Genomic DNA, 15,620 nt, shown 5'->3' with positions numbered 1-15,620 from the left:
ATGGCCGTTATGTATTGAAACGGTCTTTTATCACTAGGGATCAGCAGTCTGGGATGTTCCATACCTGTTCTTCTAGAAGCTTCTGCCAGAGGATAAGAACTTCCTGCAGCTTACTCCAGTGTTCCTCTGTCCAACGGCAAACCGCAGCCCATCTTTCTCCTAGTTTCTAAAGAGATTAGATAAAGTATTTAGAAACTGAAGCAAGGTCTCTCACTTAAAATATGAAATGTACATGCTTGTTTGTTACAGTGTTTCATACAGTCATGCTAATGATAGTGTTTCTACCTTTCACAACTGCTTCACACCTTAAGTAAACTATAGGCACTTTTTTAAAATTTTGGATAGAGCAAGGGAGGGTTACAACCCCTGCCAGATTTTTCTTCGCCACCTGTGTCCCATTGCAGAGATTTGCCTTCACTTCCTGTCCAATAGCTAAAACAGGAAGTGAGAGAAAATCCTTGAAAATTAAGGGAATTCCTTAAAGGACCCACAGATCACCAGAACTAGTGCCCCTATTGAAGGGTGTCCACTCTATTACTTTTCTGGGAACAACCCAAAATTAGGGATTTTATTCTCATTTTCAATGCTAATGGCAAACAGGACAAATAGCGGTTAAATCTCCTTAATGGGGACATAGACAGCAATAAAAACTGACAAGCCTTAAAAAGTTTTGCTTTTAGGTATACTTTAAATGTATCATACATCAAAGTTATTCATAAAACTGGAGTAGAACAAAATGAGTATATGTTACAACTGTCCAGGCAAACCCATTGTTTAAAATAATGCAAAAAACTGTAGTTTCAGTAAGATACAACATTGTACTACAAAAGACTGACCTGTAGTTGTGTTTCCAGTGCAACTGTAGCCCCCTCACCACTGTTCTCATCCACAATAACCACCATGTGGGTTAAAGAGTTAACTTTCACTTGCTCACTTTCAAGATCATTCTGTAGTTTCTAGTAAGGAATAAAGAAAATATAAATAACACAATATTTACAAAATTGTGTAATTTTTTAAAAAATTGTCAAAATTACAATACACTTACTGTCATTTAACATTATCTGTATCTAAAATAAAAAATACATAAAAACACAAGGCCCCTTGAGAATAACACAGTCAATCCTGCTAGTACACTGCCATAAATCAAAATGGGAAATTATTTCGTTATTCTGACAGCCCCAATTTTAAAACAGGGAACTCATTTTTTTATAAGACTAAAGTTTGTCCCTTTTAATGGACTAGAGTTCCAATAACTTTCCACGGTAAAGCGCATGTTGGTATCCACCAATATTTTCATAATCTAGGACCAAAGGCTGAATGACCAGTTAATGGAGGGAAGAAGGACGGGATGCTGTAGTGATAAAGCCCTTACGTATGAAGATGAGAAAACAGATTCAGGCAGACTGAGGCCCAACTCAAATTGGGCTGATCTGGTAAGTGGGCACAGCAAAGGTGCAGAAAAGTCATGGCGGTGTGTAGTGTGCAGCTAACCTGCAACCTTGCTTGCAAAAAAAAAAACGGTCAATCAGTGAAAACTTAAAAATGAGTAAGGGAACCCGTAAGTCTCTTCAATCACAGCTGTATATTAAATATCTATCTGACTGGAACCCACAGAAAGTTGATTGGTTGGGAGTTTTTTCCCCCAAATGTAACACTGGAAAGAAAGGACCTGATGAAGAGACATTGCAAGGTCAGAGACCCTTAAAGATAAATTTCTAAACTGTAATAAAAAAAAAAAAAAAGTATAGTGGAGAGGGATTTTTTTGTTTTGTTTTCTATTTATAATAAATTGATAAAACTCAACTTGAGTTATATTCAACTACAAAACAAGGCACTGGATAGCAATTTCAGGCAGTCTCCGGATTACAAACAAAATTTGGTTCTGTAGGTTTGTTCTGCCCTAAACTGCTAAAATCATGAAAAAATAAAATGTTTAGTTAATATTGCCCTTTTCAGTTGACAAGTGGGCTGGCAGTTTCTCTGCACCAAGTTTTAGGTATGGGAAAGAAAATGTTTTGGCAAGAATCTTAATATATTACTTTCTGATTAGCTTCTGATTCTTTTACTGTCTATAAGACAAAAGGAAGAATCAAACTTTGCAAGAAAGATCATACTAAGATCAGCAGCAAATTGCAGGACCGTAAGCTCCTAGGGGATGTTCCAAGAATAGAGTCCCAGAATTTTGTAAGAAGCGGGCAGATAGTTGTATCTGCCGATATGTATCCAGAAAAAGGGTTGTATTTGACAGACAATTCCAAGCAACAGTAGTACAAGGACCACTTATCAAGTGACTTAGAAAACCTTTATTATTTTAGAAGATGAATGCCCATAAAAATATTTGCTATTTTATAGGATGAACGCCCAGAAAAATATGTTGAAAATATAAAACTAAGAATCACAAATGACATGTTTTTTGCATACTTTGTGTTCTTCAATTTGCTTTTTAAAGGTCTCAAAATCATCCCCATAAGACTTTGTATCCATCTTGCGAATTCGCTCTTCCGTGACAGTCAACCAGTCAGACAGCTGGTCCAGTTGTTTTCTTTGCAAATCCATCAGCACTTCATGAAGCCTTCCAAGAAGCAAAGTAAAAAACAAGTTAAACCAGGTAAAACAAGAATGTTTATAAGATAACATCTTAAAACCTAATTGCATGCTACAAGCAGGGTTTTCACCTGGTACCTGGCATGCCTGTACAACGTGCTTTAGTAGTAAATCTTCAGCGAACTATGAGAAAAACTATAAGGACAATAATGCAGATAAGCATGAAGGTTAATTACCCGTTCAAGTTAGACATTTTCATGCAGTGTAACATGCAGTTCTAAGGTCTTCCATAACAACGGTACAAAATCAAAAAAGCAATAAAACAATATTGTATATAACAAAGTATATATAGTATATAGTGTATATAGTAAGAAAACAAAACTCCTATTTGTCAACTCTATTGATGGTATACTGTTTATATATCACCACTACATATTGCAAAGCCACATATTGCTTCCCTCACAGGTCTACAATGGTCCCAAAATATTTTAGTAATGCTACCTATGTGCACGTAAATTCTGCCCTACTTACAGAACTGAGGGTTAGGCAGAGTGCAGGCAAATATTTCCACCCCTCCCCCATTTCTATATGCATCATGTGATATATGTGATGCAAAAGCAGAAGAAATGAAAGACATTCCTGAATTCAGCAGCAAAAGCCCGGTCTGTAAGAAGGTCTTCGTTTAGATCAGAAATGGATGCAGAGAATACATTATTACACCAAGGAAGGCTCCAGCGGTTCAGCAGGGGAGTGTAATCTACGTAAATAACCACTAAACAGCAATGAGAGGAAGCATTTCTTGCTGCTATAGGCTCTAATAAAGAATGGGGAAATATACTGCTGCCGCTGAGCACCAATAAAGGGTAGGGCATATGTATTGCTGCAAGGAAGAGTGGGGGAGAGTTATTGCTGACCCCCACTGTCCTTGAACACATTAGGTTGGTGTTGGTGAAGGTGGAGGTGCAGTATATATTATCTTCATTGACACCCATAAAGGGTAGGGTGTATTTATTGCTGCTACTAAACAACAATGATAGGAGGTAGTTACTTCTGATATGTCCTCTAAACAACTATAAAGGTGGGTATTATATTATATGATCAGCCATAAATATGACCACTGATGGATAATGTGAATAACACAGCAAGTAAACATGTTGTGCTTATAGTTGATGAGTTTAAAAAATATGCCTCTCAGTTTGTTGTGTATGGGCATGCGCTGACCAGTCAGGGTGCAAATGCTGATCCATGTTCACAGCTAAAAGCACCTACAATGGGCACATGAGCATCAGAACTGGACCATAGTGCAATGAAAGAAGGTGGCCCGATCTGATGAATCATGTTTTATTTTACATCATGTAGATGGCCTGGTGTGTGTGCATTGTTTACATGGGAAAGAGATTGCACCAGAATGCACCATGGGAAGAAGGCAAGCCAGTGGAGGCAGTGTGAAGCTTTGGGCAATGTTCTGCTGGGAAATCTTGGGTCCTACCATTCACATAAATGTTAGTTGACACAAACCACCTACCTAAACATTGTTGCTGACCAAGTACACCCCTTCATGTAAACTGTATTCCCTGATGACAGTGGCTTCTTTCAACAGGATAATGCACCCTGCCACAATGCAAAAATGGTTCAAGAGTGGTTCAAGAATAACACAAAAATGAGTTTGAGGTGTTCATTTGGCCTCCAATTTCTCAGAATCTCAATCCAAATGAGGATCTGTGGGATGCACTGGAAAAAAGTCCAATCCGTGGGGTTCCCACCTTGCAACTTACAGGACCTTAAGGATCTTCTACTGACAGCTTGGCGCCAGATACCACAGCATACCTTCAGAGATCTAGTGGTGCCCATGCACTGATGAGTCAGGGCGGTTTTGGTGGCAAAGGGGAACCTACTCATTTATAGGTTGGTGGTCATAAAGTTATAGCTGAATGAGGTAAAAACACTGTGCCGCTTTTGTCGAATCACTATACTTTTTATATTCTGACAGTCAATGTGATGTAATCAGAAGTAAATAAGTTCTGTCTTCTTTGCATTTTAATCCCCAACTCTACAGTAGAAACTTTTATTGTGTTAGGAGCTATGGGGCCTGTTTGTTCTTGAACACTACATGCACATAAATATCAATGCCCACAGAGAATTTAACATTTTGCTATGAAAATAAGCATAGTATAATATGCACTGTAGTTTCAAGTTCAGGCCTCAACATTTATAATCACACATATACAAATGCTGGATCAGGGGAGCCAAAAGCAGGGATTAGTATATTCGTTACAGCCAGGGAGAGGTAAACATGTAACACAGGGCCTAGATATCAATGCAAGCCAGGGAAAGAGAGTTTGCGGAAGAAGCACATGGGAAAAGAACATCTGTGCTTCTTAAATAAGCAACACCTCTGGTCACTATGTCCTTCAAGTTATTCATGTTATCTGGCTAATCATATTCACTAAAAAAACATGTCACTAGAATTGGGTGTATATGAGACAATATGTATGGGTGTACAGATAAAACAACTCGGTTGGCCACAGCATGTAATTTAGATCAGGCCCCAAGAACCACAACTTCTTCAAACACACATATACTTTCACTATTCCCACTGTTTACCATTGTGCTTTCTATAAAACATGAAAGCTCCCCCACTGGAACCACTACAAGTCTTTTTAAAATCCCGATAGTTCAAATCAGGGAATACACACCTGTAAAACCTAGCTTCTTACTGAGTAAAGGGGGCAAGCAGGATGGACTTGACTGTTTCTGTCTGTTTATTAATAATAAAGTCAGAACCCAACACAGTTCAATACATTAAGATCTTTACTAAAAAGGAGAAGTTCACCCACAACAAATTATTCAGTTTAGTGTGAACTTCTGGATGTTAATTACCCTCCAAATAGCGAAGAAGAATATACGTTATAATCAATTCTTCTAAAGTGGATGTAAACTCACCACTCACCCAGTATAAAGTAATGGAACAGTACTAATGTATATATACATGCAAGCCTCCTGCATGTATCCCTACCTTGCAAATGTCACCCCCGTCAGCAGTAGGAGCCCTGCAAAACTCTGGAATCAGTGGGTGGGTCTCTTTGCCAGAACTGGATGGGCTCATCTAACTAATGACAATGCTATACAACTACAGCTCCTAGAATTTATGACTATAGAGCAAGTCTGGTAGGGTAGGATTTGTTATGAGTTTGTTTATAGTATGTAATGTACTGGAGAGAATACAATTGTTGACAATATTTGCTGGAACAGGTATCCCTACTGGGAGAATTTTCCAATTATTATAACAGAAAGAGGAAGTAAACACTGGCATAAAAGTGTCAGGCAACATAAAGGTAATCATCCATATATGTTTATGTTACAGTAATAAAGAGATATTTGGAAATTAAACTCAAATTTTTGTTTCCGTGATATTAGAGCAACACATGTAATACCATGTGAGAAAAATGTGTGTATATGTTAATTTATACAGTCATGTATTTGAAGATGCATACCCTTTTCCTCCTGGATTAACTGTAAACTGTCCATAAACTGGTTTAGAAGTTTTTAAATATTACAAAAATTGTTACTGCTGTAGCCACAAAAACAGGCCTGTACACTAATATAAGAAGAGTTGTGTGTGGATTTTTTACTTTCATGTACAAAACAGAACACTGTCATTAATATCTTCTGGGAATTCTTCCCAATTCCATGCATCAAACCTCCAGTGGGTTCCCAAACACTGCTACACATATGAATCCAAAAAACAGAAGGGTTGGAGAACAGATCTTTCTGCTTTTTCTTTATTTACATGTAAACATCATAAAGAACAACTGTTTTAGGCGTGGCCATCTGTTTTTGTGAACTTGAAAAAGGGCAGTGATGCCCAAACTATTGTTCTTTGTTCCTTGTGTTACGAAACTTTAAATACAGAAAAAACAAGATCTGTACTTCATCCGCTCTGTTATTTGTATATTATCTACCAGGTAGTGACCAAATTTTAAATAATTTAACTAACCGAGACTGCCTATCCATGCTTTCTAAGCGGAGAGCTTCCCAGCGTGAATTCAGGAGGGTCATTTGCTCTTGAATCTCATTTTCTTCTTCCACCGAAAGATCACCTTGGGCAATCAGCTGGTTTCCTGCTTGTAAAACATTGCCCACACTGCTCTGATGTGCTGTCAGTTCCATCATGAATGCCTGAAGAAGAAGAGGGGCAAATTAAACATTATACCTATTTTGTTCATTAAAGAGTATATTTTTGCTATTAAAAGCTAAACTTTTTTTTTTTTTCATTTTGGATAGAGTAAGAGAGGGTTATATCCCTTGCCAGATTTTTTTGCCATCCAAGTCCTATTGGGGTGATTTCCTTTCACTTCCTGTATCATAGTCAAAACAGGAAATCTTTCCAAAGTGAGAGAATCACTGTTGTCACCAGAGTCACTAGAAATAGTGTCCCCATTGGAATATTTCCCCTTTTTTACTGTTCTGGGGGCAACCAAAATGTGAGAATTTCTATAACCTTCAGTAATAATGGTAAACAGGAAAAACAGAGGAAGAATCTCCCTAACGGGAGCACAGGCAACAATTACAGGTGTTCTAATCCCTCTTCACACCGTTCAAAACTAAAAGAAAAAGTTTTGCCTTAAGTTATACTTTAACTCAACTGTAATCACTTCTGTCGAAATAAACTAGAAAGATGACCTGGGAATTCCTGGATGTAAGGGACAGCCCCATAAATACTCCAATGAAATGTACCACATATATGTATATATTCTCAGCAGAAAAAAAAGAAACCAGTGGGCCTTTTTAGGTACATAAATAATAACCACTCAAGATTTTTATTCAGTGCAATGAAATTTTGATTTGTAAACAAAAAAAACACAAGTATTTAATCAATTTTAACCTATATAATCATATAACAAGTTAGGTCTGTCCACACCTATATTGTAAAGATTATACAAATCCAAACAATATAATTACAAGATGTGGACCCCTACTGGGCCAATAAACATCTCAACACATTTCATGGATAAGCCACATCTATTATCCAGTAAAGTACAAAAAACAATTATTGGTTTTATTATTTGGGTGTTTGTAGTGGATACAGGTTTGCTTGGCTGTGAACAATATACAACTTGGTTCATCAAGTACGTTGACTTGACTTGGTATCAACTGTACAGTCTGGATAAAACAGCAAAAAAAAAAAATAGGGAGACCAATGCGGAACAAGGAGCCAAGGGTGCTTCAGTGCAAGGAGCCGATAAGAGGACAGAGCAGAGTGATTAGGCGATGAGCTCAATAATCTTCTGCTTCTTCGTCCACTGTCCTACCACAGGATGGTGCTGGGTAGGGAGCCAATAAGTGAAAGTAAAGCTGCCGCAGAGAAGGACCAGGTTTGTCTGCTAGACAAAGCTGTGCTGTGTGGCAGAGCTGTATAATTCTCAGAACAAAATATACAGTAATACAATTTATTTGGCATATTATTTAGCTTCCATGTATGTTTTTCATTTGTGTTTTACTCATGCAGCCACCACATCTAAATGACTGTAAGGTGCAATATACTACATTTTCATTTTTGGTTTTAGTTATTGTTTAGTATCATTCAGCAGGATGTGGGTAAATTCTATATTACATTTAGAGTTATTACATATAACAAAATTGACATATGACAAAGTATTGATATTTTGAATATTATTTCTATTCAGAATCCCAAGCAAGATGTTATAAAACTCAGCTGCCAATCATCCAATATAATTTTTTCTTCCCTATGATTAATTATTTTACTGACTGTATGAGTCAGCGTTTCTCTACCTTTTTACCTCAAAGGAACCCTTGCAGTAATTTTCAAGTCTCAGGGAACCCCTGGTAAGATAAGTTCATTGGTGGTCATTGGGAAAATGCCCCTTATGTTAGTGCTTGTCATATTATAACCCTTAGGCTCGGTTCACACAGGGGCGACTTGTCCAGGCGACTTAGCCCGCCTGACAAGTCGCGCTCCATTCTGTACAATGGAACCGTTCTAATAGGAGTGACTCAAGTCGCTCCGACTTAGAAAAAAGGTTCCTGTACTACTTCAGGCGACTTGTTTTGACTTCTATACAGAAGTCGTTTTGCAAGTTGCCGCTGATCGTGTACAGGTCGCGGCGCTGCAAGTCGTGCCGCCCCTGTGTGAACCGAGCCTTACAGTCTTGTCTCTGGCCCTGCCAAGTGCTGTTGGACCTGGAACAATGCAGGCACCATCACATGGGAGGATAGTTAGCCACAGCTCAAGGAACCCCTGGCCACTTCAGGTGGAAGCTTGGTTGAGAATAGCTGGTATAAGCTGTAAAATCAAAGCACAATTTGCCAATTGAAATGTTGATAATAAAAGCTTCTTCCAAAATCTTCCTTATGATTTTTGGATCTGCAATGCAGTTCAGTTCTCATATTGTTTATAAGTGAAAACAAATGGAAATTCCCTCTCTTTAGTTAACATCAGCATATGGATCATGAATAAGGACCTAGATTCAGATACTGTAAACTACTCATATTTTCCTCAACATGATTAAAATGATTTAGTAATTATAATAAAGCATTAATCTGCTCACTAAAGTTATAGTGCTCCAAATCGTTGTACAGAATGTGGGTTGGTTCTTTATGCATGAATCCATTTATAGTATTAACAAAAAAAAAATACATTTCATATTAAAAAACATTTTTTCTATATTGTTTTACATAATTAGTCAAACCTACTTCATGAGTAGCAAATTGTTGTTTAACATCTTCTACATCATCCGATACATCATCTTGCTCCTGAAAAGTGTCTTCTGCCATAAGAAGCCAAGTGAGAACATCTTCAAGGGCTACTTGATAGCTATCAAGATCCATTTCCACTTCAGTTACTAAACTTGGTGTCTCAGGACCAGAGTCTCTATATGGTTCATCTAAGCCCTACAATAAAAAGAGAAGAACACATCAAAACTGATAATAGACATCCCTAACTTTAATGTCTTTGCCAGGCTCATTTTAATTTAACAGAGAATTTAATTTTTTTTTTTAGGAGATTTCAACCATGCCTTCTGTGTCTGTGAATTACTGCTAATAAGTTTGCAATACAGGGAAAGGAGCACCAGGTTACCTTTATCTGTCTCTACTATTAAGAGACTTAGACAAGACTTTTCAACCCCCCTGAACCCTTCTCACACTGACTGATTTTTAACATCTTTAAACTTTTTTCCAGACTTTATCTTGACTCTCGTCAGTTTTTTTTTTTTATATATATAACAGAACGGATAGGGCTAAAAGAAAAGGTGGATGCATCTGTCAGATGGGTTAAGGAACTGATTAGCGTATGACATCATGTGCACCACTTTGTTACTGAAGGATTGTTGGCAGTCTATCCAATTTAATTTCTACTACCTTTATAGGACTTTTCAGAGTATTTTACTGTCAAATACTTCAGCATAATATTTGTAAAAGTTAATTATATCTGTTGACCTATTGAACACTGTAATATTTCATATTCCCATCGCACACGTTCCTGGTATAAGCTCTAAAGGTTTGGGTGCTTCAGCAACAACCAGCTGGATACTGGTTCAAGTCACAATGTAGATATTTGCCAGCACACCAAGGATCAGCACAAGGTGGCGCCCAAACAGTTTTGTTTATTGCATGATCACAACACAAAAATGTGCAATGTTTCGGAGACACGCAAGACCACTTTGTCAGGCATGTGATGTCATGTCACATGCCTGACGAAGGGGTCCTGTGTGACTCTGAAACATTACACCTTTTTGTGTTGTGATCATGCAATAAACTAAACCATTTGGAAACCACCTTGTGTTGATCCTTGGTGTGCTGGCAAATATCTACGTTATTGCACACTGTAACACATGCATGTGTGATGCTCGTTCCCCTCATTTATCAAGGGGTCACAGGAATAAAGTATTGGAGTATTACTAGCCTTCCCCAACTCTACTCAAAACTGTTGGCAGATTTACCGTAAATCAAATTTATCTGTAAATGATTTTGCACAAGATTCCACACAACTTTCACCAAGAATTCATTAATTTTCCCAATTAAATACAATTACAAATTTGTGAATGCTGTGTAAATCTTGTGTAAATACTTTTATATATACACAACCAAGTTAAACACTTTAAGGTGGTTCTAAAGTAAAAAAAAAAAAAGTAAACCTTTATGCATTCTCTGCATGAAGGTAAAGAAAATAAATCCCCAATAACAAACCTACACCCAAAACACTTACCTGACCCCTCTAACTGATCCAGTACTGAATCAGCTGCAGCACCACCCTCCTCTCTTCCTGATCTCACAGGAGATACTGAGGGCAGAGAGCAGCTTATTGGCACCGCATGCATTTATGAGCACACACAGCCCAGATTGGGTGCGCACAAACGGGTTGCTGAGGGGGCACTTGGAGGAAGAATGGATTGACAGCACCAGTTGGGGACTGCGAAAGAGCAGCCAAGGGACCGCTCTGTTCAATATTGTTGCACAGAGCAGAAAAGTATAAAAAAAATGATCCAGCCCCCAATACTCCTCTGAGCCCCATCTCAATCCAACAATGTGCATAAGTGTCTCACCTCTCCAGGGACTCTGCTGCCTCATTGGCTGAGACAGCAGTGGGAGTCATTGGTGGGCCGAGCCACGGCTCTATGTGTGAATAAAAACACGCAGTGCCGCAGCTCAGGAGTACGCCTGCTTAGGTGCCCCCATTGCAAGCCGCTTGCTCTGGAGACACTTGGCAAGAGAGAGGGGCTAGGAGTGCAAACGCGGGACCCAAGAAGAGGAGGATCCGGGCTGCTATGTGCAAAACCACTGCACAGAGCAGTTAAGTATGCCATTTTTTTTTGTTTTGTTTTTTGTTTTTGTTTTTTTTAAGAGACTTTAATGCCACTTTAAAATATGCCTCTAAAGGTCTTAATGTGCATGGACACATACAGGTAAAACACAAGACTCCTGTAGAAGCAGCATTTCTTTAAGCCAGTGTACATGGACACGAATATGGCAAAGGGCAAGCAATAAAAAAACATTTATTAGAGCAGTAGGAAAAGATTAGAACCAATGATTAGAATCTCTGTGACGTCCTGATCCCTTATTCATTTATTCAAAAAGAAAAAAACTCTCAAAAATGATTACCTGTGAAAAGAATATATTGTAGCTATATATACTCGTGCTAGAAGTGAAAAAATGTGAACAAGATATTTAATAATAAATTATAATAATATATAATAATAAATTATATAAATTGCAGCTGCTGTACACAAGGTGCTATTCACTCTGCAAAGTGAAAAAAATTGATAGATTACAGCACTCACAATAGTGCAAAACAATGATCTAAATATAATAAAATAATAACAATTGATAAATGGGTGAATGTCCATATATTAATGAACGATGTGCTCCAATCTATAAAGTGCACAAATGCTCCAAACTTCAAGGTGCACCACACCCTCTCCTGTGTCCCCACTCACCTTATGTTTTTTATTTATTGCACAAATAAAAAATGGGTACTTACAAAATGTATGATAAAAACAGGCATATATTTGCAAGAGATTGCAATAGGAAGCGCCACTGCTGGCGTGCGTTCCACCAACAACTGGAAGTGACGTTGTTGGACTCAAAACCGGAAATTGCATCAACATTTTGTAAGTACCCATTTTTTATTTGCGCAATAAATACATTACCAAGCAGTACTTTACTATGGTCCTCTTCTTTATCTTATTTTGGGCAGAATCATTCACGTATGACTACCATGATCAAGTGAGATCTTCTTTGCAAACTGATGTGAATTTGCCATCCGTGGCCAACATTCTAAGCCTGAACGACCCCTAGACTGAAAACATAGGGGTCCATTCCTTCCGGTAAGTGGGGATGTGGCGCACCTCGAATTTTGGAGCACTTTTGCACTTTATGGATTGGAGCACATCGTTCACTAATATATGGACATTCACCCATTTATCAATTGTTATTATTTGATTATATTTACATCATTGTTTTGCACTATTTTTTTTTTAATTATTACCCCACTCAACCTTTACATTTTTCAGTTCTCTATGGGACAAGATGCATGTAATACTTTGTCCCATCTGTGTTTTCAGATACGGTGCCTACCCCCGCACACAACACTGCAGATAGTAAGTAGGCAGCTGCTTTGTTAGCAAAAGTCTGTCTCCAGCATCCCGCACTTGTCAAGACACTGGCAAAAGAGCTGCAGAGGGAGGTGAAGTATGTCAGTGTCCTGTACCTCTGCATTCTTCTTGCTGGTTCTTACCTCAGGTATATAGCAATGACAATTTACACAACTATACAGCTATATACAAATGTGCAGGAATACATCTTGATCATGCCAATATCCTTGACTACTTTTTTGTAGGAAAAAAAACAAGCCACAGCGTCCGCTACCTGCGCCACCACTGTTGGCCCACTGTGTGCCTCCCGCACGCTGACTACAAGCCATGTTGATGCATGGAATTCCTTTAGACTAGCATAGTTGACTTGCAACATTACAGTTAGCCAACCCTCCAACCCACACAAGCACTCTGATGGACAGCGGCTCATGTAGGAAGTACTGCTGTCGACATTGTAAGAGAGGTAACTGTGTTATTGGTGGAAGAAGCCCTGCACAAAACAAAGCACTCTCAGAGTTTTTAGCCTATGTACAGAGAAAGTGTCAGGCAACTGTTAATAAATCCAAAAAAGAAAAGTTATTTATTATTTAATTTTTATTTAACTAATACAGCAGTTACAGTATACACGTGCTATTGCAGGGATTGAGAGGCAGAGTATAAGAAAAAGTGTTACATAAGCTTTTATTGCTTTTCTGTTTGTTTTTCCAAACAGAATATATATATATATATATTTTATATATATATATATATATATATATATATATATATATATATATATATATATATATATATATATATATAAACCAGACGTCTCAGATTCCCTATTTGGTCAATAGATACAGTACAGTTATTTACATCAACAAGTGTCCACTGCACAGTTTTAGCGTATATGAAGAAACTTCACCTGTCCTCTGTGGGAAAAAAACAGACATTGATAGTTATTAATATGTTCTTCTAACACCTTATTAAGCATCTGCCAGTTAGAGATTGGTTGGTCCTGTAATATGATTGCCCTCTTGTCTAATATGTTTCAAGTGTCCATGTCTAGAGTATATGATGCTATTGTAGTAGTCTCTGCCTTATTAGACAGGCGCTAGACCAGGGACAGATAACTGTGGGTTCCACGGTTTTCCAAACTTCTGAGGATTGCCCCTATGATAAAAAAACGATTTTTTTTCCCTGGAGAGGCTAGAATTAACTAGATTTCTCCACTCATCCACCATCATTGGGTTTGGAAATATTCCATTTTGTTTGAAACAAGTCTGATAAAAGGAACATATATCTCTGAAAGAAAAGATTTGTCATGTATCATGGCCAACAAACATAGGTAGAGTACCCAAAATATATACTATACCTAGACTTGTTTTGTATATTTTGTTTTAAAGTTTACTGATATCTAGTTTATGTCTGTTTTCATATTTTTAGACAGTTATATGTAACAAAGTTGTTCTTCCTGAAGAAGCAGGCTCTGTCCTGCGAAACGCATTGCAGATACAGTCAAGACACTACCACTGGAATTTTCTATTCTGAAGTCATATCATTGAATGAATAATTATATTGGGATAATGTAATATGATTAATTCTGTAAATGTCTACATTAGGTTTTTAAACTGTATAGTGTTTACTACATGTGCAATTTCATCCCTTTTATGGGACTTTTTTTATTGGATGTTGTAATAAAATTTTACTTTTTAAACATATAAATTTTTCTGGTGTGGTACCCTTAAGCCCCATACACACTATCAGTTTTTCTGCTGAGTTTTTCCTTCAGATTTACCAAAACCATATAGTATGAGGTCAAACGTTAGGAGTTTCAATGTGTATGCAATCAGGCAGGCCCTTGCACTACATGGTTTTGGTAAACCTGAAGGAAAAACTCAGGAAAAAACTGATAGTGTGTATGGGGCTTTAAAGTGCAAGCCTATGCTAAAACTAAAATCTCTGCATATATAGATACCCACGATCTAACACTAACCTATCTAGCCCTGTAAAGAAGAAATCAGGCTGAGCTGTCAGCCTGCGGCTTGGCTGTGGAGGGGTGGGTGCAAAGGAGGCAGCCGACAACGGAAACCCTATAGTAAGTCTCTGGGTGATGTCACTTCCCATTCATTTCACAGCCATTTGCCCCTATGTCCTCTGCAGAGCTTCCGCCACTGGAGAGCAGGTTGGATCGGCTTCAAAAAAGGTATGTATTTCTTTACAGGGCTAGATAGGTTAGAACAGAGGCAGGGATTTTAGTTTTAGCATGGACCTCCACTTTAAAGTCCTATTTAGTTGTGTTCTTTAGGGGTTCTGTCTTTATGAATATGTAATAGTAAAGTATGTGGTACCAGTAAATCCATGAAGCACAAAAGGAAGTCCTGTTGCTTTCCTCCCCCCAACCTTAAAGTGGTTGTAACGCTAAAAGAAGAAAATGCTCCTGTTTCTTTAAAGCAATGTTTCTCAACACCAGTCCTCAACTACCCCCAACAGGTTATGTTTTCAGGCCTTCCATTATTTTGCACAGGTGATGTGATCAGTTTTATTGCCTAAGTAATTACCACAGCCGTTTCATCTGAGGGAAATCCTGAAAACATGACCTGTTGGGGGTACTTGAGGACTGGAGTTGAGAAACATTGCTTTAAAGCATGATCAGTAGCATAGTGCTGTTTCAGTGTAATTTGTTTCTTTCTTTGATCTAAAATACCTGATTGATCCTGCCTGTTCCTGTGTCCCCGTGTGCTGACCATAGTAATCATGGCTGCTGATCCATGGTATTGTAGTCAGTTTACATGCCTTTGTCACCCCGCTGTGTGTACACAGTCTCTCCCTCTCCCCCTCCCTTCCTGCCTGTCATTTCCTAGTCTGTGTGTGAGAGCCGATCTCCTCCTCACCCTTTCCCTCTCCTCCTGCCTCTATTCTGATGTAATAAACATAATTACTTGTATCCTCTCTGTTTTAGCAAGATATTCAGTACAGTATGTC

The 15,620-nt window shown here is 38.1% G+C and overlaps 1 protein-coding gene across 8 annotated transcripts in view; it reads right to left on the bottom strand.

The window, feature by feature from the left end:
* UTRN (utrophin) overlaps window positions 1–15,620 on the bottom strand; it is a 945,243-nt gene that overhangs the window by 705,942 nt on the left and 223,681 nt on the right. For all 8 annotated transcript variants that reach the window (XM_077486405.1, XM_077486408.1, XM_077486406.1 and 5 more), the window contains 5 exons: window positions 9,259–9,456; window positions 6,542–6,723; window positions 2,422–2,572; window positions 837–956; window positions 65–166 (listed from right to left, as the gene is read on the bottom strand). In XM_077486405.1, coding sequence (XP_077342531.1) covers window positions 65–166; window positions 837–956; window positions 2,422–2,572; window positions 6,542–6,723; window positions 9,259–9,456 — 753 coding nt within the window. The remainder of the gene's footprint in view (window positions 1–64; window positions 167–836; window positions 957–2,421; window positions 2,573–6,541; window positions 6,724–9,258; window positions 9,457–15,620) is intronic.

Source organism: Lithobates pipiens, unplaced genomic scaffold (genome assembly GCF_037356315.1).
Source record: "Lithobates pipiens isolate NorthernLeopardFrog02 unplaced genomic scaffold, aLitPip1_a1.2 Scaffold_18, whole genome shotgun sequence".
Taxonomy (NCBI): Eukaryota; Metazoa; Chordata; class Amphibia; order Anura; family Ranidae; genus Lithobates; species Lithobates pipiens.
This window is presented reverse-complemented; position numbering and strand designations above follow the sequence as displayed.